Source organism: Oncorhynchus nerka, linkage group LG8, assembly GCF_034236695.1.
Source record: "Oncorhynchus nerka isolate Pitt River linkage group LG8, Oner_Uvic_2.0, whole genome shotgun sequence".
Classification (NCBI taxonomy): Eukaryota; Metazoa; Chordata; class Actinopteri; order Salmoniformes; family Salmonidae; genus Oncorhynchus; species Oncorhynchus nerka.
The window spans coordinates 53,784,035-53,807,844 of NC_088403.1; the positions used below are offsets into that span (position 1 = coordinate 53,784,035).

The 23,810-nt window shown below is 41.3% G+C and overlaps 2 protein-coding genes across 4 annotated transcripts; both read left to right on the forward strand.

Annotated features, from left to right (window-relative positions):
• Positions 1-3,204: 3,204 nt before the first annotated feature.
• On the forward strand, positions 3,205-18,821 carry acer2 (alkaline ceramidase 2). Its single transcript, XM_029666932.2, has 7 exons — positions 3,205-3,641; positions 3,777-3,891; positions 4,837-4,978; positions 16,292-16,429; positions 16,588-16,725; positions 16,853-17,049; positions 17,868-18,821. Exons 1-6 carry the CDS (start codon positions 3,543-3,545, stop codon positions 17,037-17,039), a joined length of 819 nt encoding a protein of 272 aa, XP_029522792.1. The 5' UTR covers positions 3,205-3,542; the 3' UTR covers positions 17,040-17,049; positions 17,868-18,821.
• A 258-nt stretch (positions 18,822-19,079) lies between these two features.
• LOC115133559 (uncharacterized) lies at positions 19,080-22,604 on the forward strand. Of its 3 annotated transcripts, XR_010464584.1 has the most exons (6): positions 19,080-19,182; positions 20,440-20,730; positions 21,147-21,326; positions 21,545-21,622; positions 21,898-22,088; positions 22,178-22,267. XR_010464584.1 is itself a non-coding variant. In XM_029666935.2 (5 exons), the coding sequence occupies exons 2-5, from the start codon at positions 20,546-20,548 to the stop codon at positions 22,320-22,322; spliced, it is 588 nt and encodes a 195-aa protein (XP_029522795.2). In that variant the 5' UTR covers positions 19,080-19,182; positions 20,440-20,545; the 3' UTR covers positions 22,323-22,604. The 3 variants fall into 3 exon arrangements, 2 of the variants coding, with proteins under 2 accessions (XP_029522795.2, XP_064877985.1); XM_029666935.2 differs by lacking the exon at positions 21,898-22,088 and having other exon boundaries at positions 22,178-22,604; XM_065021913.1 differs by having other exon boundaries at positions 21,898-22,267.
• Positions 22,605-23,810: the final 1,206 nt, after the last annotated feature.

Consider the following 23,810-nt stretch of genomic DNA (forward strand, 5'->3'; position numbering starts at 1 on the left):
CCAGTACTTTCTTTGTCTTTTGACATGTCTTGCTTCTCTTTCTTCCTCTTCTTCTTGACTTCTGAGAAAATGCCATCTTTGTAATCTTCACTTGCTGAGTTGGAAACAATACATTGTCTCTTTAAAGACATGTTTAGATTACTCAGTTTTTGTTTCAGGTTTTTGTCCATCCCCATTCTTACTGAATTAAGCAATTCCTCAGACTCCCAGTGATGTAATGATATTAGGGACACAATGAAATGAAAGCAGATCTGCAAGCAGCCCATAGGTGTAGACCTTGATGTTCAAGGTGTGCTCTTTCTACAAAAAAGGGACAATACCTTTGCATAATGTTGTAAGGAAGGACTTGCTCCAGCCATCTTCGTCTTTTGTCTTCTGTATGATTACATACAGTGTTGTAACAATTAACAGCAACTGTTGTACATCAGCATTTAGTTTCTCACTAGAAAGCAGCTCCACTAGTTTAGGAATTATGGTAAGTGATACCTTGTTGGGTATTTCTGTCATTGTGCACACTACTGAATGCAAGTTTCTTGACTTCAGGATTCCCTGAGAAATTCTAGACAGACGTGTGCTTGCATGTTTGTCAAGAGAATTATGTTCTCAGTGTTCATAAACCCAATTGAATTGATTACTCAGCCTGATACCCAGAATTTGTAGGAAACTGGTTGGAATGAATCAGACGGAGGCCCAGCTACAATGGTCAGGAATGTTTATTTAGAGAGCTCTCCCTATCATTTCCTGTACATTGGTCTATATACCTCACATTTCGTCATAAATGTCCCTCCTCTCAGATACAATGTCAACATAGTTAACAAGTCTTCTCCTACTCATATGTTGTCTGCCACCTGTTAAACAATCTACTACAAGCCCAAGGTCTCTCCCCTCCCTGGGTGGGGACAGAATGTCCTGTAAGGAACACAGTATTCCAGCTTGTCTGACGATAGCTCCATTTGTTTCTCACTTACACCCTGCTTACATACTAAAAAGAAACAGAAAGTCCTTGTTCTAATTCTTGACTAAAACTACACACATCAGATTTAGTTTTATGATTCTAATACGTTTCATACAATCATACAGTGACAGGGTAGTATTCTGTTAGTTAATAGTTCTACGTTAAATGTATACATCATTTAGTCATTATTCATTAAATTCTTAACAATCTTCAAGACAGATATCTAGTTTATTAGAGTCCCTCAGCCATGTAATGCTTCTCTGGCGTTATTCCTCATTGTCAAAACACAAATCAATCATAGTAAATGCTTTTTGAGGGTTCTCCTCTAGTAGGTGTTTGTCAAAGCAGTCAAACATCTCAGTTGGGGATTTCTGCTGTACTATACTGAGTTGAAAATCTACGAAAGGTAGAATTATGGAAAACAACGTATCTTTTGGTGCCACGTGATGAATTATTTTGATTAGATTTGTTTTAATATGCTAATCATTAGGCTGTATAACAGGTCTTATTTGCACAAGAGCACCAGCATGAATAAGTATCCTCAGAATATCCTCTCTATCATCCTCCACTGCAATGTCAAGTGGTGTAAGCCCAAGTGGGCCTATGGCATTTAGTTCAGCTTTTGCTACGATCAGTCTCCTCACTGTATTGACAGGTGCTTTGGACATTAAGGCATAATGCAGAGGAGTCCAAAGATTGGATGATGGTTGGTTGGGGTTAACACCCTCTTGTTGAAGGTACGTACATATTTCTTCATTTGCAGACGCAACAGCTGCATGGACTGTATTAAGGGATTTGTCGGCTGTGGTGGTAGTGGGGGTGGAGCTGGGTTCAGCAGTGTTGCCTGCAGGAAGTCTTTTAAATCAAATGTGTGTGCCATAACTACTCATCGGCCATGAATTATTTCAATGTAGAGATATCTGCGGGAAGAAAATCTGAACTGTAAAGCTTACAGGGAAACAATGATATTTCTGAATACATTGTTAGAACATAATACGTATGTGAATAATAAAATGTAAATCCAAGGCAGAGTTTATCAGACAAATGCTGATTATTTTACCTTATGCTAGCATATACTGCCATCACAGTTTGACAGCTTAGGTCAGGTGCATACCAAATAACATTATTCTCTTCCAAGGGTGGCATGGTTTAATAATTAAACCGTCTTTTACTGCCGTTTGTGGCATTACAGTTGACACCAGAACATCAGTGCTCATAACATGTACTTTTCTGATACACAAAAAAATACAATGTTTTTAGTAAATATTATGACGTGATTGTGTAAAATGTAGGATTTGTATTTATTCACTTAATAACTCGCCTGATAATCAAGAAGTTGGAAAACAAGTTACAGTCACAACAATGTAATCTCCTGAAATATAAACACGTGTTAATGTAAGTATTGCATGTCAGTCTTCTTTCCAATAAAGACATACAATTGCATTAATAAGGCTATTCTAGTCACTTACCTCGCTCTCTCACTATTACTGCTATAATCTATGACTTGGAAAGAGCAACATTCACTGCAATTTACCCCAAAAATCTACCATACAACCTTACATTTCTCTTAAAGCACTTCTAAAAGTACTTTGTGGTTAAAAAAACAACTCCTCTTTCAAGCTATAGCTCCACTATAGTATCCACTCTACTGATGAGGAACAGACATCAACTATCACTTCTTCCTGATACCCAACTCTTGGTATGGCAGGTAACTTGAGCGCTCTAGCCAACACCTCTGGTCGTTCCAGGAAATTAGTGCCTTTTGCGTCCCTTTGGTGTTTTAAGTAGAAATGGTGCACCAATATTGCATTTGAAAAGCCTGTTATATTAAATGACGTGCCTTTTACTGTAGACAACATGGAGAATTCAATCAATCAGATGTTTAATTTCAGTAGACTTGCTAAAGTGCCAAAATTAAGCATTTTTACATGTCACAAGCTACACAATTCCCCAAAAATTAGACGTGCTGCAACGGCGTTCTGGACAGCTCTGGCCCATGTAGCCTATATTTTAGACAACCACACTGAATCACAAACGTAGTAAGTACATTTTTCCAGTGCTAGTAGGAAATACAAGTGCAAGTTTTTACATTTTTTAAATTTAGTTAAAAAAATTTTTTTGTCTGGGTCAGGAGGTCACAGCCGCGGAAGACAATAAATAAGAGGGTTCTGCCAGAGACTCAAACGCAGCAGACTTTCACTCAAAACATCAAAAGTGGTACCGATCTACTTTCCCAGTGTATCGAGAGGGCTTTTATTTTGAAGGTGAAAAACCGGAAGTTCAATTTGTGTGACGTACACGTACAGCTGTACACACTGTTGTTGACATATACGATTATATCTCCGTTAGCTCTAATAGTCCAAATAGTGTACTTTCAAAACATTACAGGTAGTTAGTTTAACTACTTTAAAAATAGTTATTTGTAAGTCAACCTCGTGCATTATCAGGTACGAACATGACAAGTCGGTCAAAGTAATTCTTTTTTTATCAGCTACAAATTTGTATCCAACTTATCATCCTACTCAAATGACATAGCTGGCTAGTTAGCGCGGTCATTTTGCAGTTTTGGCTAACATTATCTATAAACATGAGCAATCTTGTATTCTGGAGTCAAGGTAGCTCCGAAGTGGATTGGTGTGAAGGAAATTATCTTATTTATCCTGGAATTGCAGAGTTCTACAATACGGTAAAGATGTTCCTGGTTGAAAACATTTTAACTTTTTGGGGGGCTTCAGGCCTAATGTCATGTCTAATGTGACATTAGATCTGTTCAATCTGCTCATAATCCATTTCCTCCCCTATATTTTGTTCTTCATTGCAGATCAGCAACATACTGTTTTTTATTTTGCCACCTATTTTGATGTGTCTGTTTCGACAATATGCTACACATTTCAACAGTGGGATATATCTGATCTGGGCTTTGCTGGTTGTGGTTGGTAAGTCTACTGCTCTAACATTTAAATGACACTGCCAGAACTTAGCAGGGATGTGAACCAGAATTTGGCTTTACAGGAGATGTTGAATCTCCTTTTAAGCACAGGAAGCAGCCATTCAACATGCCATTCACTAGCTGACTCAACTCCACGATTTATGGAGTTGAGTGGCAACTAGTGTGGGCGGACTGGAGGCCCGAAGTCACATAAAATTATGTTTTTCTTTAAAAACCTACTGATTTCAGCGCCTGAAGAATAGCCCGCAATTACACATAACAATGTAATGTGTGTAATTGCTGGCTATTCCTTGGGTGCTGAAATCAGTAGTTTTTATAAAAACCAAATGCTATTTGATGTCGGATCTCCAGTCTGGCCACACTAGTAGCCGCTCAACTCCATTGTAAATTGTGGAGTTGTTTAATCGTCAAGCCATTCACCAACTTTTTAATCGTTATATTGTTAAAATACCTGCATTACTCACCAAAGTTTCGATGAGCAACTATCGTCATTTACTGCCTTCACGGCCTGTATGTACTTCCAAAAAAAGTCTAAATAATTAATTTACAAGCAACAGAAACATTGACTCCAGGCACCTCCATATTTGGTGAGTAACAAACTTATTTAGGCATTTTAATGCTTGAAAAGCTGGTGAATGGCAAGTTGAATGGCTGCTTCCTGGGCTTAAAGGAGTATTGCCATATCAACGGCTCCTGTAAAGCCAGATTCTGGTTCAGCAGATATGCATCTTTTGGTGTCACTCCCAAATCCTACACATGAGTTGCCTCTCCTCAGTAGTCTCGAAAAACCCAACCCTAAGCTGGAACATTGTGGGAGGCAACTAGGATGTCTAGATAGACGATCTCCTCAGCATCTAGCCTAAGCCTATGGATGGCAGATTGTGTATTCTACTCACATCGTACTCTCTGTAAACATTGTCTCTTCTCCCAGGCATTGGATCCACTTACTTCCATGCCACCCTTAGCTTCCTGGGCCAGATGCTGGACGAGCTAGCCATCCTGTGGGTGCTCATGTGTGCCATCGGCATGTGGTTCCCAAAGAGATACCTGCCCAAGAGCTTCCGCAGAAACAGGCAAGTGACATACACACCGGTGGAGGCTCCTCAGAGGAGGAAGGGGAGGACCATCTTACTCAGTGAATTTAATAAAAATATAAACAGTGAAACATTAAAAAAGTGATCCTTTTTAGATAGAACTATAGTAAATAGTTGCTAATAGTAAATGTCACTAAATAACTGGGGGTTAGCGATGAAGGTAGTAGCCTTCTATGGTAGCACAGGACAGCTATTTTCTGTCCTCCTCTGGGTGCATTGACTTCAATACAAAACCTAGAAGGCCCCCTTCCATAGACTACCACAGTAATTATGATAACTTCCGGAGGATGTCCTCCAACATTATTACATTTTTTAAATTTGACCTTTATTTAACTAGGCAAGTCAGTTAAGAACAAATTCTTATTTTCAATGACGGCCTAGGAACAGTGGGTTAACTGCCTGTTCAGGGGCAGATTTGTACCTTGTCAGCTCGGGGGTTTGAACTTGCTACCGGCCCATTAACTGACATGTTAGCCATCCAATCAAGGTATCAGAGAAGGAATCTAGTACTGAAAGCATAAGCTACAGCTAGCACTGCAGTGCATAACGTGTGGTGAGTAGCGGACTTAAAGCGAAACACAGTAGTGGAACAGTTTTGAACATTTAATTTCTGCAAAAAAAATAAGGAGAAGCAGGAGAGAGAAAGAGAGAGCTATCTATATTTTGATTATTTTTAAAATTATTTTTAGTTTACCTTTCACTTATTAAGCTAGCTAATGCAGCTAATTTAGCCTACTCAAAAAGAGAGGAATGCTATTTATGTTAGCTAGCTGGCTAAGGCTATCCAACACTGCAACTCTTCCAAGTCAAGGTAAGCTTTCGGTTTTATTCATTTATTGCCAATGGGGCCCGCAAGTGTAACTGCTAAAATGCTTGCTGTACACTGTACTGTGTGTTTTTACACATATTGGATTGTGGGTTTACTAATGTGTTAGTTCTAGTAGCTATGTTGACTATGACGTTAGCTAATATTGTGACAACGATGTAGGCTGTTTAGCGGTCATGGTAGGAAGGTTTGGCTTGGAGAGTTTTTTTTTTTTTTTTTTCTTCACAACAGACAGCTGTTGTGTTGTGCACTAAAGTTCACAAATGAAGGAAAAAGGTGAGAGGAGGAAGTACCTTATTTACATAAGTATTCAGACCCTTTGCTATGAGACTCGAAATTGAGCTCAGGTGCATCCTGTTTCCATTGATCATCCTTGAGATATTTCTACAAATTGTTTTGAGTCCACCTCTGGTAAATTCAATTGATCAATCAATAAAATGTATTTATAAAGCCCGTTTTGCATCAGCCAATGTAACAAAGTGCTGTACAGAAACCCAGCCTAAAACCCCAAACAGCAAGCAATGCAGATGTAGAAGCACGGGGGCTAGGAAAAACTCTCTAGAAAGGGCAGAAGCTAGGAAGAAACTTAGAGAGGACCCAGGCTCTGAGGGGTGGCCAGTCCTCTTCTGGCTGTGTCGGGTGGAGATTATAACAGAACATGGCCAAGATATTCAAACGTTCATAGGTGACCAGCAGGGTCAGATAATAATAATCACAGTGATTGTAGAGGGTGCAACAGGACAGCACGTCCAGTGAACCAGTCAGGGTTCCATAGCCACAGGCAGAACGGTTGAAACTGGAGCAGCAGCATGACCAGATGGACTGGGGACAGCAAGGAGTCATCAGACCAGGTAGTCCTGAGGCATGGTCGTAGGGCTCAGGTCCTCCGAGAGGAAGAGAGAGAGAGAATTAGAGGGAGCATACTTAAATTCACACAGAATACCAGATTAGACAGGAGAAATACTCCAGATATAACAGACCGACCCTAGCCCCCCGACACAAACTATTGCAGCATAAATACTGGTGGCTGAAACGAGCGGTCGGGAGACACTGTGGCCCTGTTCGACGATACCCCCGGACAGGGCCAAACAGGCAGGATATAACCCCACCCACTTTGCCAAAGCACAGCCCCCACACCACTAGAGGGATATGTTCAACCACCAACCTACTACCCTGAGACAAGGCCGAGTATAGCCCGTGAAGATCTCCCCCACGGCACAAACCCGAGGGGGGCGCCAATCCCAACTACTGAAGAGATGAGCCTTCAGTAAAGACTTAAAGGTCGAGACTGAGTCTGCGTCTCTCACATGGATAGGCAGACCATTCCATAAAAATTTAGCTCTATAGGAGAAAGCCCTGCCTCCATCTGTTTGCTTAGAAATTCTAGTGACAGTAAGGAGGCCTGCGTCTTGTGACCGTAGCATATGTGTAGGTATGTACGGCAGGACCAAATCGGAATGATAGGTATGAACAAGCCCATGTAATGCTTTGTAGGTTAGCAGTAAAACCTTGAAATCAGACCTTGCCTTAGCCTTAACAGGAAGCCAGTGTAAAGAGGCTAGCACTGGAGTAATATGATCAAATATTTTGGTTCTAGTCAAGATTCTAGCAGCCGTAAATAAACTGAAGTTTATTTAGTGCTTTTTTCCGGGTAGCCGGAAACTAGAGTATTACAGTAGTCTTATCTAGAAGTGACAAAAGCATGGATGAATTTTTCTGCATAATTTTTGGACAAAGTTTCTGATTTTTGCAATGTTACAAAGATGGAAAAAAGCTGTCCTTTGTCCGAGGTTAAAAGTAAAACATTTGCCGCCATCCACTGCCTTATGTCTGAAACACAGGCTTCCAGGGAGGGCAATTTTGGGGCTTCACCATGTTTCATCGAAATGTACAGCTGTGTATCGTCCACATAGCAGTGAAAGTTAACATTATGTTTCCGAGTGACATCACCAGGAGGTAAAATATATAGTGAAAACCGCATCTTTCTGACAGATAAGATCTAAAACGCCATAACTTGTCCATATAGACCAAGTTGGGTTTCCAATCTCCAAAAGAATGTGGTAATCGATGATATCAAAAGCAGCACTTACGGTCTAGGAGCACAAGGACAGATGCAGAGCCTTGGTCTGACACCATTCAAAGGTCATTTACCACCTTCACGAGTGCAGTCTCAGTGGAGTCTAAAACCAGACTGAAGCATTTCGTATACATTGTTTGTCTTCAGTAAGGCAGTGAGTTACTGCGCAACAGCTTTTAATTTTTTTTTGAGAGGAATGGGAGATTCAATATAGGCTGATAGTTTTTTATATTTTCTGGGTCAAGGTTTGGCTTTATTACTGCCACTTTCAGTGAGTTTGGTACACATCTGGTGGATAGGGAGCCGTTTATTATATTCAACATAGGAAGGCCAAGCACAAGAAGCAGCTCTTTAGTTGGAATAGGGTCCAGTATGCAGCTTGAAGGTTTAGAGGCTAAGAGTATTTTCATCAATGTGTCAAGAGATATAGGATTAAGCAACTTGAGTGTTTCCCTTGATCATAGGCCCTGTGTTGTGCAGACTCAGGACAACTGAGCTTTGGAGAAATACACAGATTTAAAGAGGAGTCCGTAATTTGTAAAGTGCGGGCTCTTCAATACTGCACGGTACTGTCTTTCCAAGCTAGTTGGATGACTTCCAGTCTGGTGGAGCGCCATTTCCGTTCAAATTTTCTGGAAGCTTGCTTCAGGGCTCAGGTATTTTCTGTATACCAGGGAGCTAGTTTCTTATGACATTATTTTTGTTTTTAGGGTTGCGACTGCATCTCGGGTATTACGCAAGGTTAAATTTAGTTCCTCAGTTAGGTGGTTAACCGATTTTTGTACTCCGACGTCCTTGGGTAGATTGAGGGAGTCTGGAAGGGTATCTAGGAATCTTTGGGTTGTTCGAGAATTTATAGCACGGTTTTTGATGATCCTAGGTTGGGGTCTGAGCAGATTATTTGTTGCGATTGCAAACGTAATAAAATGGTGGTCCGATAGTTCAGGATTATGAGGAAAAACATTAAGATCCACAATATTTATTCCATGGGACTGTGGCAGTGAGTAGGTCCGGAGACATGTTGGACAAAAGTCGATGATGGCTCTAAAAGCCTTTTGGAGTGGGTCTGTGGACTTTTCCATGTGAATATTAAAATCACTGAAAATTTGAATATTATCTGCCATGACTACAAGGTCAGATAGGAATTCAGGGAACTCCGTGAGGAACGTTGTATACGGCCCAGGAGACCTATAAACAGTAGCTATTAAAAAGTGAGTAGGCTGCATAGATTTCATGACTAGAAGCTCAAAAGACGAAGACACAGTTTAAAAAAAAAAAGTGTAAATCGAAATTTGTTATCGTAAATGTTAGCAATACTTCCGCCTCTGCGGGATGCGTGGGGGATATGGACCCAGATTCACAAAACACTTCTTACCCAAAAACTTAAGAGTCTTAAGAAAAAAGAAAAGAAGTTGATAAGATAGTTTGTAAGTGCAATTCCTCCACAGTATCTCAAGATTTCATGATTTTCCTACAAACTTGTCAAATATCTAGTCAGAATCTTCTTAAAATGTTTGTTGCTAGGCAACCGACAATCATGTTAGCTATTTCCTACTGAGATTACGGTTCTAAAACATGTTCTTAGGCTTAAAATAATCAATACTGAAACTTTCAGATGAACTTTGTGAGTGAATTAAACATGTTCAATTGCATTGGAATTAAGAACAAATCTAAAAAAAACAATTTCAAGAATCTAATTTCTTCTTAACTTTTGCTAAAGGAGAAACAAACTAAATAGCTTAACAACATTTCCAAGATTAACTTTCTTCATAAATCTATAGTTAAGGAAAAAATTGCAGTTAAGAAGAAATTTATTTTGAAGAAGGTTTTGTGATTCTGGGCCATTGTGTAACCAGGAGGAGAGGCCTCATTTAACACAGTCAACAAGATTATGATCAGTGATTAGTTCATTGACTGTAACTGCCTTGGAAGTGAGGGATCTAACATTAAGTAGCCCTATTTTGAGATGTGAGAGATCACAATCTCTTTCAATAATGACAGGAATGGAGGAGGTCTTTATTCCACTGAGACTGCTAAGGCGAACACCGCCATGTTTAGTTTTGCCCAACCTAGATCGAAGCACAGACATGGTCTCAATGGGGATAGCTGAGCTGACTACACTGACTATGCTAGTGGCAGACTCCACTAAGCTGGCAGGCTGGCTAACAGCCTGCTGCCTGGCCTGCACCCTTCTCATTTTGGAGATAGAGAAGTTAGAGCCCTGTCTATGTTCATAGATAAGATGAGAGCACCCCTCCAGCTAGGATGGAGTCCGTCACTCCTCAGCAGGCCAGGCTTGGTCCTGTTTGTGGGTGATTCCCAGAAAGAGGGCCAATTATCTACATATTCTATCTTTTGGGAGGGGCCCGGAAACAGTTTTCAACCAGCGATTGAGTTGTGAGACTCTGCTGTAGAGCTCATCACTCCCCCTAACTGGGAGGGGGCCAGAGACAATTACTCGACGCGACACATCTTTCTAGCTGATTTACTATGAAGCTATGTTCCGAGGGGATTTTTACTACTATCTGTACTTATTGGTGGTGTCGTGTCTTTGCTATGCCAGATTAAGTAATATGCTATTCTATAAAATAATTTCTACTGTAATTAATATTACCTGATTAAACTAATCATGTAAATGTAATTAACTAGAAAGTCGGGGCACCACGAAATAATGTTTATAGAGCTGTTATCTTCCGAATAAACTCTTAAAGACCCGGTAATCTTTTATATCAATAGCATTACATTACATTTAAGTCATTTAGCAGACGCTCTTATCCAGAGCGACTTACAAATGGGTGCATTCACCTTATGACATCCAGTGGAACAGTAGTGCAATAGCAGTCAATATTTAATCCTCACCTTATTCAGTCTCATCTGAAAGTTGTCAATTCTTGGTTATCTTCACGAACCCTGGCTAAGAAGTTGAATCAGCAATATAAAATTTGGTTTAATTATTTATTTACTAAATACCTAAATAATCATACAGAATGTATTATACATTGAATACTAATTGTCACACAAGAAAATGTCCCTGGTGGACAGAACTGTTATGGCGGCTGGTTACACAAAGAGAGATGGTTGCGCTTGAATGAAAGCGCGGGAAGACTGAGTAACAAAGGGAGAAGCTATGCTATCGTAAATACAGAACCTTATGCATTCTAAATAACCGCCCATTTGGAAAAGGAAAATGCAAGGAATATTTACTCTGAGCTGCGCTTCAATTGTTTGGTTGTAGATGGAAGGCCGGGTTGCCCAGCAGGGATCTCTTGTCCTCTGAAGAATGTCTCTGGTGGTAAACTGGAAACGTTGTAGTATCGTCGTTGTGTGTTAGACTGGATATTACATTTACATTTAAGTCATTTAGCAGACGCTCTTATCCAGAGCGACTTACAAATTGGTGCGTTCACCTTAAGACATCCAGTGGAACAGCCACTTTACAATAGTGCATCTAAATCTTTTAAGGGGGGGTGAGAAGGATTACTTTATCCTATCCTAGGTATTCCTGAAAGAGGTGGGGTTTCAGGTGTCTCCGGAAGGTGGTGATTGACTCCGCTGTCCTGGCATCGTGAGGGAGTTTGTTCCACCATTGGGGGGCCAGAGCAGCGAACAGTTTTGACTGGGCTGAGCGGGAACTGTACTTCCTCAGTGGTAGGGAGGCGAGCAGGCCAGAGGTGGATGAACGCAGTGCCCTTGTTTGGGTGTAGGGCCTGATCAGAGCCTGGAGGTACTGAGGTGCCGTTCTCCTCACAGCTCCGTAGGCAAGCACCATGGTCTTGTAGCGGATGCGAGCTTCAACTGGAAGCCAGTGGAGAGAGCGGAGGAGCGGGGTGACGTGAGAGAACTTGGGAAGGTTGAACACCAGACGGGCTGCGGCGTTCTGGATGAGTTGTAGGGGTTTAATGGCACAGGCTGGGAGCCCAGCCAACAGCGAGTTGCAGTAATCCAGACGGGAGATGACAAGTGCCTGGATTAGGACCTGCGCTGCTTCCTGTGTGAGGCAGGGTCGTACTCTGCGGATGTTGTAGAGCATGAACCTACAAGAACGGGCCACCGCCTTGATGTTAGTTGAGAACGACAGGGTGTTGTCCAGGATCACGCCAAGGTTCTTAGCGCTCTGGGAGGAGGACACAATGGAGTTGTCAACCGTGATGGCGAGATCATGGAATGGGCAGTCCTTCCCCGGGAGGAAGAGCAGCTCCGTCTTGCCGAGGTTCAGCTTGAGGTGGTGATCCGTCATCCACACTGATATGTCTGCCAGACATGCAGAGATGCGTTTCGCCACCTGGTCATCAGAAGGGGGAAAGGAGAAGATTAATTGTGTGTCGTCTGCATAGCAATGATAGGAGAGACCATGTGAGGTTATGACAGAGCCAAGTGACTTGGTGTATAGCGAGAATAGGAGAGGGCCTAGAACAGAGCCCTGGGGGACGCCAGTGGTGAAAGCGCGTGGTGAGGAGACAGATTCTCGCCACGCCACCTGGTAGGAGCGACCTGTCAGGTAGGACGCAATCCAAGCGTGGGCCGCGCCGGAGATGCCCAACTCGGAGAGTTGTCCGATATGTCGTCCGTCCTTTCCTAGTCCACGTTTACAGCGGCTGCTGCTAACTCAACGGCTAGGAGGTATCACTTCTGGAGTGAATAAGAGTTCAAAGTTCATACCAAGTTGCCATACTTAAGCTCATGCTATATTCTGGCTGGTATAGTGGAAATTCATCTTTTTGGCATGTCGATCGTCACCTTCATGTTGAACACGATGCTAATTTCATATTATCTTAGCCCATTTAACGTAAGGACCGTCGTCCTCCTGTCCTCGGAACACAGTTACATTTTTGTACAGGGGCTTATATAGTGGTAGGAGAGAGGGGCATGTTTCATAGTTTACAACCAATGTCTGATCACATGGGCGGGCCACTGAGTTGAGCCTAGTTCACTTATGAAAACCAATTCTCTCATTTAGAAGCTAAAATTAAATGTAATCTTTTCACAAATAGTTTCATATTTAAACATTTAAATTGCACAACAATTCCATGTGCATCTGATAACTAGAATGTGTAGACTTTCCAAGATACAGTTTGTCATCCTATCATCAGTAATAATGTCTCAGACGCCAACTGATCTAACATCATATTCATTAAGTACCAACGCATATTTTCAAGTGGTTGAATTACCGAAATATGATTCCGTTCCCCACCATTTGATGTCACCAGACTCTCTCTCTGTTAACAAAGGGCTTTCCAAGAGCCACTCTGTAGAGTAGAGAGAGAAAAGGGGGAAAGGTATTTATGGGGGGTCATAAACCTCACCAACGGCCAACGTCATGACAGTGGCTCAGACGCTGTTTCATCCTTTCCTACACTTAAATTACCCTTGCCTAACGATTGCGTCTGAAGCTGGGCTTCCAGCACGGCTATCCTTGCCATAAGGCGATCGTTCTCCTGTATATTATGAGTACAGCGACTGCAATTAGAAGGCATAATGTTAATGTTACTACTTAGCTTTGGCTCGTGGAGGTCGTGTAGAACCATGTCCAGATAAGGCGTCCAGGGTGAAAAAGTTGAATGAAAAAAGTAGAGCAATGGAAAAAATAGAAAATATAAAACAGTAATTAAAATGGAAAAAACGTAAAGTTGGCAGGTAGCAAAGAAACGTTAGCAACAAACTGCACAGCAGCACATAAACAAGTCTACAAGTTGTGACCGGAAATGACGACACAACAATCATGTGTGTCTGAGTCAGAGATGTACGTAGTCAGACATACGCTGGACATGATTTGGAAAGGCACACTCCTGTCTATATAAGGTCCCACAGTTAACAGTGCATGTCAGAGCAAACTAAGATTGAACTCAAGCATCACATCTGGAGGAAACCTGGCACCATCCCTATTGTGAAGCATTGTTTTTAGTGGCAGGGATTGGGAGACAAGTCCGGATCGGGGGAAAGATGAACGGAGCAAAGTACAGCGAGATCCTTGAAGAAAACCTGATTGAGAGCGCTCAGGATCTCAGCCTGGGGCAAAGGTTCACCTTTCAACTGGACAACGACCTTAAGCACACAGCCAAGACAACGCAGAAGTGACTTCGGGACAAGTCTCTGAATGTCATTGAGTGACCCAGCCAGAGCCCGGGCTTGAACCCGATCGAACATCTCTGGAGAGGCATAAAAATAGCTGTGCAAACCTGATCGAACATCTCTGGAGAGACATGAACATAGCTGTACAGCGATGCTCCCCATCCAACCTGACAGAGCTTGAGAGGATCTGTAGAGAAGAATGGGAGAAACTCTCCAAATAATGCCAAGCTTGTAGAGTCATACCCAAGAAGACTCAAGGCTGTAATCGCTGCCAAAGGTGCTTCAACAAAGTACTGAGTAAAGTGTCTGAATACTTATGTTAATGAGATATTTCCAGTTTAAATGTTCATACATTTTCCAAAATGTATAGAAAACAGTTTTTGCTTGGTCTTTATGGGGTATTGTTTGTAGATTTATGATGGAGAAAAACAATTAAATCCAATTTAGAATAAGGCTAAACATAACAAAATGTTGAAAAAGTCAAGGGGTCTGAATACTTTCCAAATGCACTGTATATTCCTTCTTTATAATTTTCCCCCAACCCTACCACCCCTAAACTAATGGACAACAATACTTAGGCTTCTACTTCCAGTTTATACCTACTGCATATATTTTACGGACAGTAGATTTTACATTAGTTATCTTTTGTTTGTTTTTTAGGCGCAGCCTTCAGCTACCCTCAACCCCTCTCATCGATCTCTGAAGACCATCCAGTTTTGATTTCTAGCTGCCATATAGTTTTCTATTGGAATGTTTGAGAAAAGTTCTCAACCTATTCTCATAGTTTCTACAGATTGTAAATGAAAGATAAACACCTTTGCTAAGAGTATTATTATATTATTGATCGATAGACTATGACTATTTGCAGAGTTATCTCCAAGTAAATGTTGAATTTTTTCAGCTATTCCTGAACCTGTGACCAAAATGGGCCGTACAAAAACAAGTGATCTAATGATTCAGTCTCTTAGCAGCAAAATCTGCAGAGCTGGGATAGTTGTGTGTGTATATATATATATTACATTCAATTGGTTGCAATAATTTTGTGTAATTTAAATTGAAAAACTCTTACGTTTTGAATCCGGAGTCATTTTATGTATCAATTCATAAACCATGTGCCATGGAATTGGTACATCGAAATTCTCCCAACTATTTTGAAACCTGTATGGTGCAGCTGTCAATTTTTTTTGAATCCTTTTTTGGTCAGATCTACTGTTACCGCAACATTAGTAAGCTAGCTAAATTCATGATGTCCTCAATAACAAAGCAGGTAGCTAGCTTCGAATAAGCCCGTATAGTCCAGTCAACAACCCACTTGCCTACTTGATCAAGGTCTAACTTAGCTGTGTTAAACATTACAGTAGTATTGACATGGGTATCGTACTGTGTTGGCCAAAGTTAGCCAGCTAGCTGACAGCAAACAAGGTTAATAAGCTAACTGCATGGTAATGCCCACAATAATAAAGTCACTATGGCAGGCAGATTGTGTGCACTATGCATTAAACGGTCTTCAATATGGTTTGCAGTGAGGGGCATCAGATGTGCCAAACCTAGGAGACGCTGGGTTATAAAAACGAGTATTCAGTCAATGCAAGCTAGCTAGGTGTCTGTTCTGAAAGCATTAGCTACAGACATCTAGGCTTGTTAAGTGTCCACTCCTATTAAATAAATTGCAGCTAGTTGTGAGACTTGCCATGATGCTGCCAATGCCCATAGTAAAATCATGCTCTGTAGCAAGCTGTTCAGCTAGCTAGCAAAATATTCATCAATGATAGTTGAGCTTACTGTGGTTTTGGACTATCTGGATAGCTAGCTCACCTTGCACAGTACATATTTTTTGTACATTTATTGTTCATGCCATGTTACCTGGCTAGTCTCGAACAGGATAGCCTTCTAAAAAGGCACATCTTTTCATATATTTTTTACAATTGTTAAAATGCGAGACAATGAGGCTACTAACATGCATTGTAATCTGGGCTGCCTGTCAGACGAACCATTCAAGTGATGTCATTGATGACACGTTATCAAGATGGCGGCACACAGTAGTCAGATGAGGCGATTTTTATTTTTTTACATAAATATGACTTTTCAGCAGTTTTAAGGGTAGGAACATGCTTCTTTATCACATTTGGTTATCAAAATAACCTTAACTTCAGTTAAGGTAATCTTTAAACGGTACAGACCGCCACTGATACACACAGTTATGCTTGATAAACGGCATACATTCGAGTGAAGTGAGTTAACAAATAAAGGGTGTTTGATTATTCCCATTCTGATCTATTTATGTATATTGAGTGACAGCTCAACTTCTTTTCTCCCCCAGGATAAGGTTCAAAGTGGTCATTGGGATCCTCTCAGGAATAACCACAGGACTGGCGTTCGTCAAACCTGCCATCAACGCCATCTCTCTAATGAGCCTGGGCATCCCCTGCACCGCCTTGCTCATAACCGAGATCAAGAGGTCAGGGCAAATTCAGCATTGTCACTTCATTCAATTTTATGTCATAAATTGTGCAGTGGGTCAGTTAAAAAAACAAATATCTGGCCATAGTTTGGACAAGCCTGCAATCAACATTTCAATTCTGAAACGCTCTGTAAATGTGTGTCTGTTGTCTGTAGGTGTGAGAACCTGCGTGTGTTTAAGCTGGGTCTGCTCACTGGGATGTGGTGGACACTGGCATTGCTCTGCTGGATCAGTGACAGGATCTTCTGTGATATGTGGTCCTCTGTCAACTTCCCCTATTTGCACTGTGCATGGTATGTCCAATTTTAGTACTATTACATGGAAAGTGTCATGCCAGGGTTCTTTTTCTGCCTGCCACTTGATTTAATCTGCCCCCACTTGTGTGATTGACCCCTGATGAACCCCTCTCTGTTTCTGTAGGCACATACTCATCTGCCTGGCTTCCTACCTTGGGTGCGTGTGCTTTGCCTACTTCGACGCAGCCTCTGAGGCCCCAGAGCAGGGCCCCGTGGTCAAGTTCTGGCCCAGTGAAAAGTGGGCCTTCATTGGGGTGCCCTACGTCACTCTTCTGTGTGTCCAGAAGAAGCACTCTGTCAAAGTGACATAACCAGTGTACTGTAAGTCTTACCAATGAACTAGCATACTTAGAATCTTTTTTTTTTTTTAAACAAGGTCTGCAAAACTCACAGGGTTGTGGAAAGCTTTCACTGCCACATTTCTTTAAAATAAGCTTTCTAATAATTCTGATAATGGATCTTTAGAGATTGCTATTTTTACATTTTTTAAGTGTTAAATGATAGGAATATATTGGGATCAAGTGTCCTGATAATTTCCTAGCTATATAAAACTCAATGATAATCTAGAGGGAAGAACTACATAGATAATGGTAACCTTACCCTAATAGTTGCAGTCTCTCTCTCCCTCCGTATCCAGTTTTGTCACATAAGTCAGCTAGCATTAGTATCAGTGCTGCTAGCTCCCGATAATCCATTTTCATGCATACCACAGTTTGTCAGAAAATGAAGACAGGATTGAATTGATCCCTATTGACTGAATTGTTCAATGTCTCTGGAATCAGTGATTTTATAGTTGTATCCATGGCATTGTTATACTTACTCATTTGACTTATACGCCGAGTGTACAGAACATTAAGAACACCTGCTCTTTCCATGACAGACTGACCAGATGAAAGCTATGATCCCTTATTGATGTCACTTGTTAAATCCACTTCAATCAGTGTAGATGAAGGGGTGGAGAGAGGTTAAAGAAGGATTTTTAAGCCTTGAGACAATTGAGGCATGGATTGTATATGTGTGCAATTCAGAGGGTGAATTGGCAAGTCAAAAGTGCCTTTGAACAGGGTATGGTAGTAGGTGCCAGGTGCACTTGTTTGTTTCAAGAACTGCAACGATGCTGTGTTTTTCACCCTCAACAGTTTTCCATGTGTATCAACAATGGTCCACCGCCCAAAGGACATCCAGTCAACTTGACACAACTGTGGGAATCATTGGAGTCAACATGGACCAGCATCCCTGTGGAACGCTTTCAACACCGTGTAGAGTCCATGTCCCGGCGAATTGAGGCTGTTCTCAGGGCGAAAGGGAGGGTGCAACTCAATATTAGAAAGGTGTTCCTAATGTTTGTATAGTCAGTGTATAGTAAGCGTATAGCCAATATCAGGGTTTCCCAAACTCGGTCCTGGGCCCCCCCCCCCCCCCCACCACCCTTGTTGCATGTTTCGTTTTTTTGCCCTCTGATTCAAATAACCAACTCATCATCAAGCTCTGAGTATTTGAATCAGCTGTGTAGAACTAAAGCAAAACCAAAACTTGCACCCAGTGTGGGCCCCAGCACCAAGTTTGGGAGACTCTGGCCTATCTTATTAACGTGTGTGCGCGTGCATATATAGGTAACATAATCATTACATTTTCAGTGTTATTTTAGCCATAATTATTACTGTTAAATGTTACATTTCTTATTTCAAGGGAAGTGTGCAGTATCTATAGTGTTCTAAAGTATTTCATCTCAGTGTTGTCTGGTTATTGTGATAAATTGCAGAAGAGCATATGCAAGAATTTGTGCTGCAAAAGTATTTTGCAAGGTAGGCCATTCTGAAAAGAGACTAAAAGCAGTATTATCATGTTTAGTATGGGATATGAAGTACTCTCCCTGACAACAGCCATCATAGGTGTTATGGCAGTGGCCAAACACATGCCAGTGCCAATGTGGTGAAAATATGTTACTTTTCAGAAAGTGCCTTTTATTTTCCTATTATAACAGATAGATAGATTAATTTAATTTAATGTGTGTTTGGAAACAAAGATGGAAGAATTTCTCGTGACTTTTTACATTTTATTTTGTGTAATAAAACTGTTCAACATTTACTAAACCCTTTGTCAATGGAGTGCTTTGTACCTTGAGGAATAGCTATATGAAGGATTTTTACTTTGTTTGGGAATAACTGTACATTGTGGAAATATCAGATAGAAATAAATTATGTAGAACGAAAATGCCTCTCTGACAGGTGGAACAAGGAATCATGTCAGCTCTATTCATTACTATTTCTATCAGCAACGTGGCCTGGGTCTTAGCCTTTGGGAGAACATGTGGAGAGGAGGGGGTTAATGGCCAATGTGATTATCTCGATCTTGTGATCCAGAGCTGTCCCATGAATGAGTGCCTTTTATGTGCAGTGAGCAGACTGCATCTCAGCTGGTAGACCTGCCTGAACCACCTCACTACACATATTGGTGAGTTGGGTCAAATTAATGATTAAAATTTGTATATAGATATGTTTATAATGTGCTGTATGTTTTGTTTTTAAATGCTGTTTAAGTTGTTTGTCTGTTTTAAGTTGACCTGTTTAATATTAATGGTCCTAGGTATCTGACAAGTTTAAGAGACTGCTCTGCTGTCTTCGTATTATCCTTGAGCGATGTAGATTGTTTTTTTTAAGAGTTGCTGACCATACAAGCATAGTTTTTTTTATATGATGTTTTCGATGGCAAGATTTATAGATGTTTGTAGAACCAGGCGGATCTGCCTTGATTACCTTCAGTTGACATTAAATGCACAAAAAATTACCAGACACTCTTATCCAGAGCGATTTACAGGAGAAATTAGGGTTAAGTGCCTTGCTCAAGGGCACATTGACAGATTTTTTTTCACCTAGTTGGCTTGGGTATTCAAACCAGCAACTTGTTGGTTAATGGCACAAGGCTCTTAATCACTAGGCTACCTGCCGCTGAGTAAATTACATGCACAGGCATTTGGTCTGGTTTTCTAACTAACACAGTGGATCATTCATAGTGTCCAGCCTGGATCTAAGGATGAAATGACTATAATAACACATGAGAACAGGCACTGCTGTTGACCTACTGCATGCTACAAATAAAGGTCATTAGGTGAACCGAATGAAAACTGAATCACCTCGGTGATGGTGAAGTACTGTATTTTATTCCTCTAGCCAGAACATGTTTGGATTCTGTTAGTGTAGTTTTTTTGACCAATGGTGTTCTTCACTCATGTCAACATTCCAAAGTTCAAGATGTACCAACACGTCTCAAAGGTGACAAATTAGGGGAAATTGTTGAGGTCTTCAATGATGGTCCTGAAGGGCTACTGCAGCTGCTGCTTTACATTCAATCCTGCTGATCAGGGACTAAATACTAATTGAAATAATTTCAAATACTTTAGCTGTACTTGATTGAGCTTGCCTGTTGCAATGGAACCAATAGAAATCTCCCAAAAATGCAAACCCCAACCAGATGGCACTCCTGGCAGGCTGAAGCAAAGCTAAAAGTATTTGAAAGATTTCAAATAGTATATTAACCCAGGTTTGCCTGAGTAATAACTCTTTTGTCAGTCAGTTATATGACCTGTACTATTCAGAAAACATTTGGGTCTGGAATGAGCATTTTGGCTTCTTATGTTTAACTCCTAGAAAATTGTTTTTGGTAGTAAGTACTCTCAATAATTAAACCATTATACCTTTGTTTTGATTTGAGGGTGGATTTCAGGGATTACGGCGCCATGTATCTGAATACCCTGGTAATCTGGCTAGTTGGCACCGAGGAGTGAGGTGTTCGGAGGCTGTAGCTCGGCTTCTTAGCCATGGAGACAGAGGGGCTGCCTGCTGCACCAGGCCAGTATAGCCAGCCCGGTCAGCCAGGCCCAGTGCTGGGGCTTCGAAGTCTCTCCTTTGCCTACCAGGGCTTGCTAGAGATCCCCTACGAAGTCATACTAGCCCAGCAACACACCCTGGAAGTGTTGGACCTCAGCTACAACCTGCTGGAGGAGTATCCTTCTGTTATGGGCCCTGTACACAGACAGTATATGCACACATACACACATATTACACGCAGTCGACACACACACACACTTGTAGTCATGTACATACACTCACCAGAGATGCAAAACCACACTGTTGAAGACATACATACAAGCAACACAAACACATCTCTCTCTGACACAAAGAAATACGAGACATGCAACAGGGTTGGGGTCAGTTCCATGTAAATTCCAGTCAATTTAGGAAGTATACTGAAATTCCAATTCCAGTTCTCGTCAAATGCTTTTCAGTAAGGAGAATTTTAATTTGTTTAATTTTCTGAATTGACTGGAATTTAAATGGAATTGAACCCAATCCTGACATGATATGTACACGCTGCACATTCACACAAGCAATCTCTCCTTCACTCCGCTGCCAACGGAGCCCAGCTCTCCTGGGTGAACTGGAGCAGCTCAGCACTCTGATCCTGGACTGCAACATCTATTCGTCCCACGTCAAGTTCCCCTACATGCCAAGCGTCACCACCGTGTGGATCAACAAGAACAAGATCAGTAATCTGCCCATCTTCGTGGAGGAGATCCGCCGCAAGTTTCCCAACATCAAGTAAGAATGGCTTTTACTGTGTGTGTGTGTGTGTGTGTTTTTTTGCTTGGGTGTCATTTTGTTTCTGTTAAAGCCAACTTCTTTGGGGTTCAGTATGGTGCAACATTGTGGAGCATGGTAATGGTATGGTAATACAATGTACAAAAAACATGACACCATACCACAAAGACCATTTTCAGTGTCGTTGTCTGACCTCTGGATATTTCTACTTCATTTAGGATCCTCAGCATGATGAACAACGAGGCAGCACCCAGCTACTTCAATGGAGGGAGTCTGCCCCAGTACATAGACTACAGGTGAGCTTGAGTGAACACAGCTGATACACTAAAGCTTCACCTGTGTATTTAAAAACAAATGAGATGACAATGATGTATTGTGACACGGTAATAGGAGCAGGATATGATTCTATAACTCTAAATAAGTTACAGAGTCGGTGCCTGAAGGAATCAGATGTTGTATGATAGACATCTGGCTGTGATATATTTTGTCCCCGATCCATGACAGCTTCATTTAAACATTTTTTTACCTTTATTTAACTAGGCAAGTAAGTTAAGAACAAATTCTTATTTAGAATGACGGCCTACCCCAGCCAAACCCTCCCCTAACCCGGACAACACTGGGCCAATTGTGCAGAGCCCGATCACGGCCGGTTGCGATACCGCCCGGGATCAAACCAGGGTCTGTAGTGACGCCTCTAGTACTGAGATGCAGTGCCTTAGACCGCTGCGCCACTCGGGAGGCCCCAAAGAACCTGAATCAGTCGTAAGCTAATGTACAGCGTGACACACTGTCAAATAATTTTCAGTGCTGTCAAATATTAGCCTATATACCATATTTGTCTTCCCACACAGGCAGTATGTGATCAGTCAGATCCCAAGCCTGACGATCCTGGATGACACTGAGGTTCTGGGGAAAGAGAGAGCGCAGGCTAAGAAGACCTATAGAATGCAGAGGACCAGGGAAGGCAGCAAAAGGAGGAAGGAGCTCCATCGTTGAACCCTCCTTAATACTGCTACCTATATAACTGATCTGAAGACGTATCAAGATGAGCAAATCATTCATTCTCGCGATAGATGATTAGTTCAAGCAAGCTAGCACCAGTTGTAAATATATTGTCAGCATGTTATTTGTTCAAATGAAAATGGGATACTTTTTGTTATGATTTTCTATGGACATGGGGAATTTCCCTTATCATGAAAGAAATGAAGGGAAGATATTCCATTTAAATGGTGAATGAAGATGTTTTGCAAAAGTAAATCATTCCATGTCACACTCAAACGTCATTTTGTCATTACTTGTCTGTTACATATGTCCCTTTGGCAAGAAAAGAGCTTATTTAGGCCTATGAGATATCAAATTACCAGTGTACTGACCGATCTTTCAAAATGACCATTGAAAAGTCCTAACTCAGAGAGTGAGAGTGACAACATGGAATTAACTTGACAAGCATGGTTGAGAAATGGATTGTTTCCTCATACAGAGTGTCCAATTATCTATTTGAAAAAGTTAGTTTAAATCTTTATCTTGTGTCATTCAAGATGAAGTGATACACAGCACTGTTCTGTTGTGTTTTTAAATGGTTGTTAGACCTACCATGTGATATGATACAATCTATTGTGTATTGTGTAGGTAACAAATTCTGTCAGACAATAGCTATCAAGCTATAAAGGTGACCTATAATCTTTTAATGCACATTATAAAAATGGTTGGCTGGTGTGCCCTCACCCGTCTGAGTGGTTGGCTGTGAATGCCCTCACCCACTAATACAATTATGCTGACTGTGATTTGGGTTCTGACCCTCCACAGGATGTCTAGTCAGAACAATGCCGATGCTTCTCTTTTTAGGGATTTATTTCCTTTTCCTCTTCATCAACACACACACACACACACACACACACACACACACACACACACACACTCGTCATATAACATGAATCTTGACTGGGAGTGAACCTTGGTGGAAGAGTACTTGTGTTACTCCAAATGGATTTGATGCACCCACCACTTTCAGGTATTCTTGTTACTGTCCACAATACAAATAGTCCTCAGAAATGTGTTTCTTCTTTCTTCGGACAACGATAACACTGACCTGAGTGGGTGGGTGCAGTGTCCAGATGCGCCTTTCCATGTGCTCTGATTGGTTGGGAATGGCAGGGCTATGATGGGTGGTGGATAACTAAGGCAGGCTAAACAGCCAAACTAACGGCACTCAAGGGAAACTGACGGGACTGTGAAGGAAATGTAGGTAGAGAGGAGGGGAGCAGGACAGCCTTCTTTTTTTTTTACACACATTAATGAAGAATCAGTAGGGTTTAGGCTTGTTGACACATTCACATGTATTGGATTCTAAGCAGTGATCGGTCAGAAAAAACACCTGCCTATCAACATTATTTGAAGAAGATGTTATCAACCATATTATTACCCATTCAGAAGAAGAAGAAAAAATGTCAGTCACTCACTCCCTCACTGCTAGGACTTATCAGT

Excerpts from the sequence above, each read along its gene's own strand:
- acer2 (XM_029666932.2), top strand. The coding sequence starts at position 3,543 with ATGAGCAATCTTGTATTCTGGAGTCAAGGTAGCTCCGAAGTGGATTGG. Across the intron at positions 4,979-16,291 it reads AAGAGCTTCCGCAGAAACAG|GATAAGGTTCAAAGTGGTCA; the intron begins GCAAGTGACATA and ends TTTCTCCCCCAG. Across the intron at positions 16,726-16,852 it reads CCCTATTTGCACTGTGCATG|GCACATACTCATCTGCCTGG; the intron begins GTATGTCCAATT and ends CTGTTTCTGTAG.
- LOC115133559 (XM_029666935.2), top strand. The coding sequence starts at position 20,546 with ATGGAGACAGAGGGGCTGCCTGCTGCACCAGGCCAGTATAGCCAGCCC. Across the intron at positions 21,327-21,544 it reads CGCAAGTTTCCCAACATCAA|GATCCTCAGCATGATGAACA; the intron begins GTAAGAATGGCT and ends TACTTCATTTAG. Across the intron at positions 21,623-22,177 it reads CCCCAGTACATAGACTACAG|GCAGTATGTGATCAGTCAGA; the intron begins GTGAGCTTGAGT and ends CTTCCCACACAG.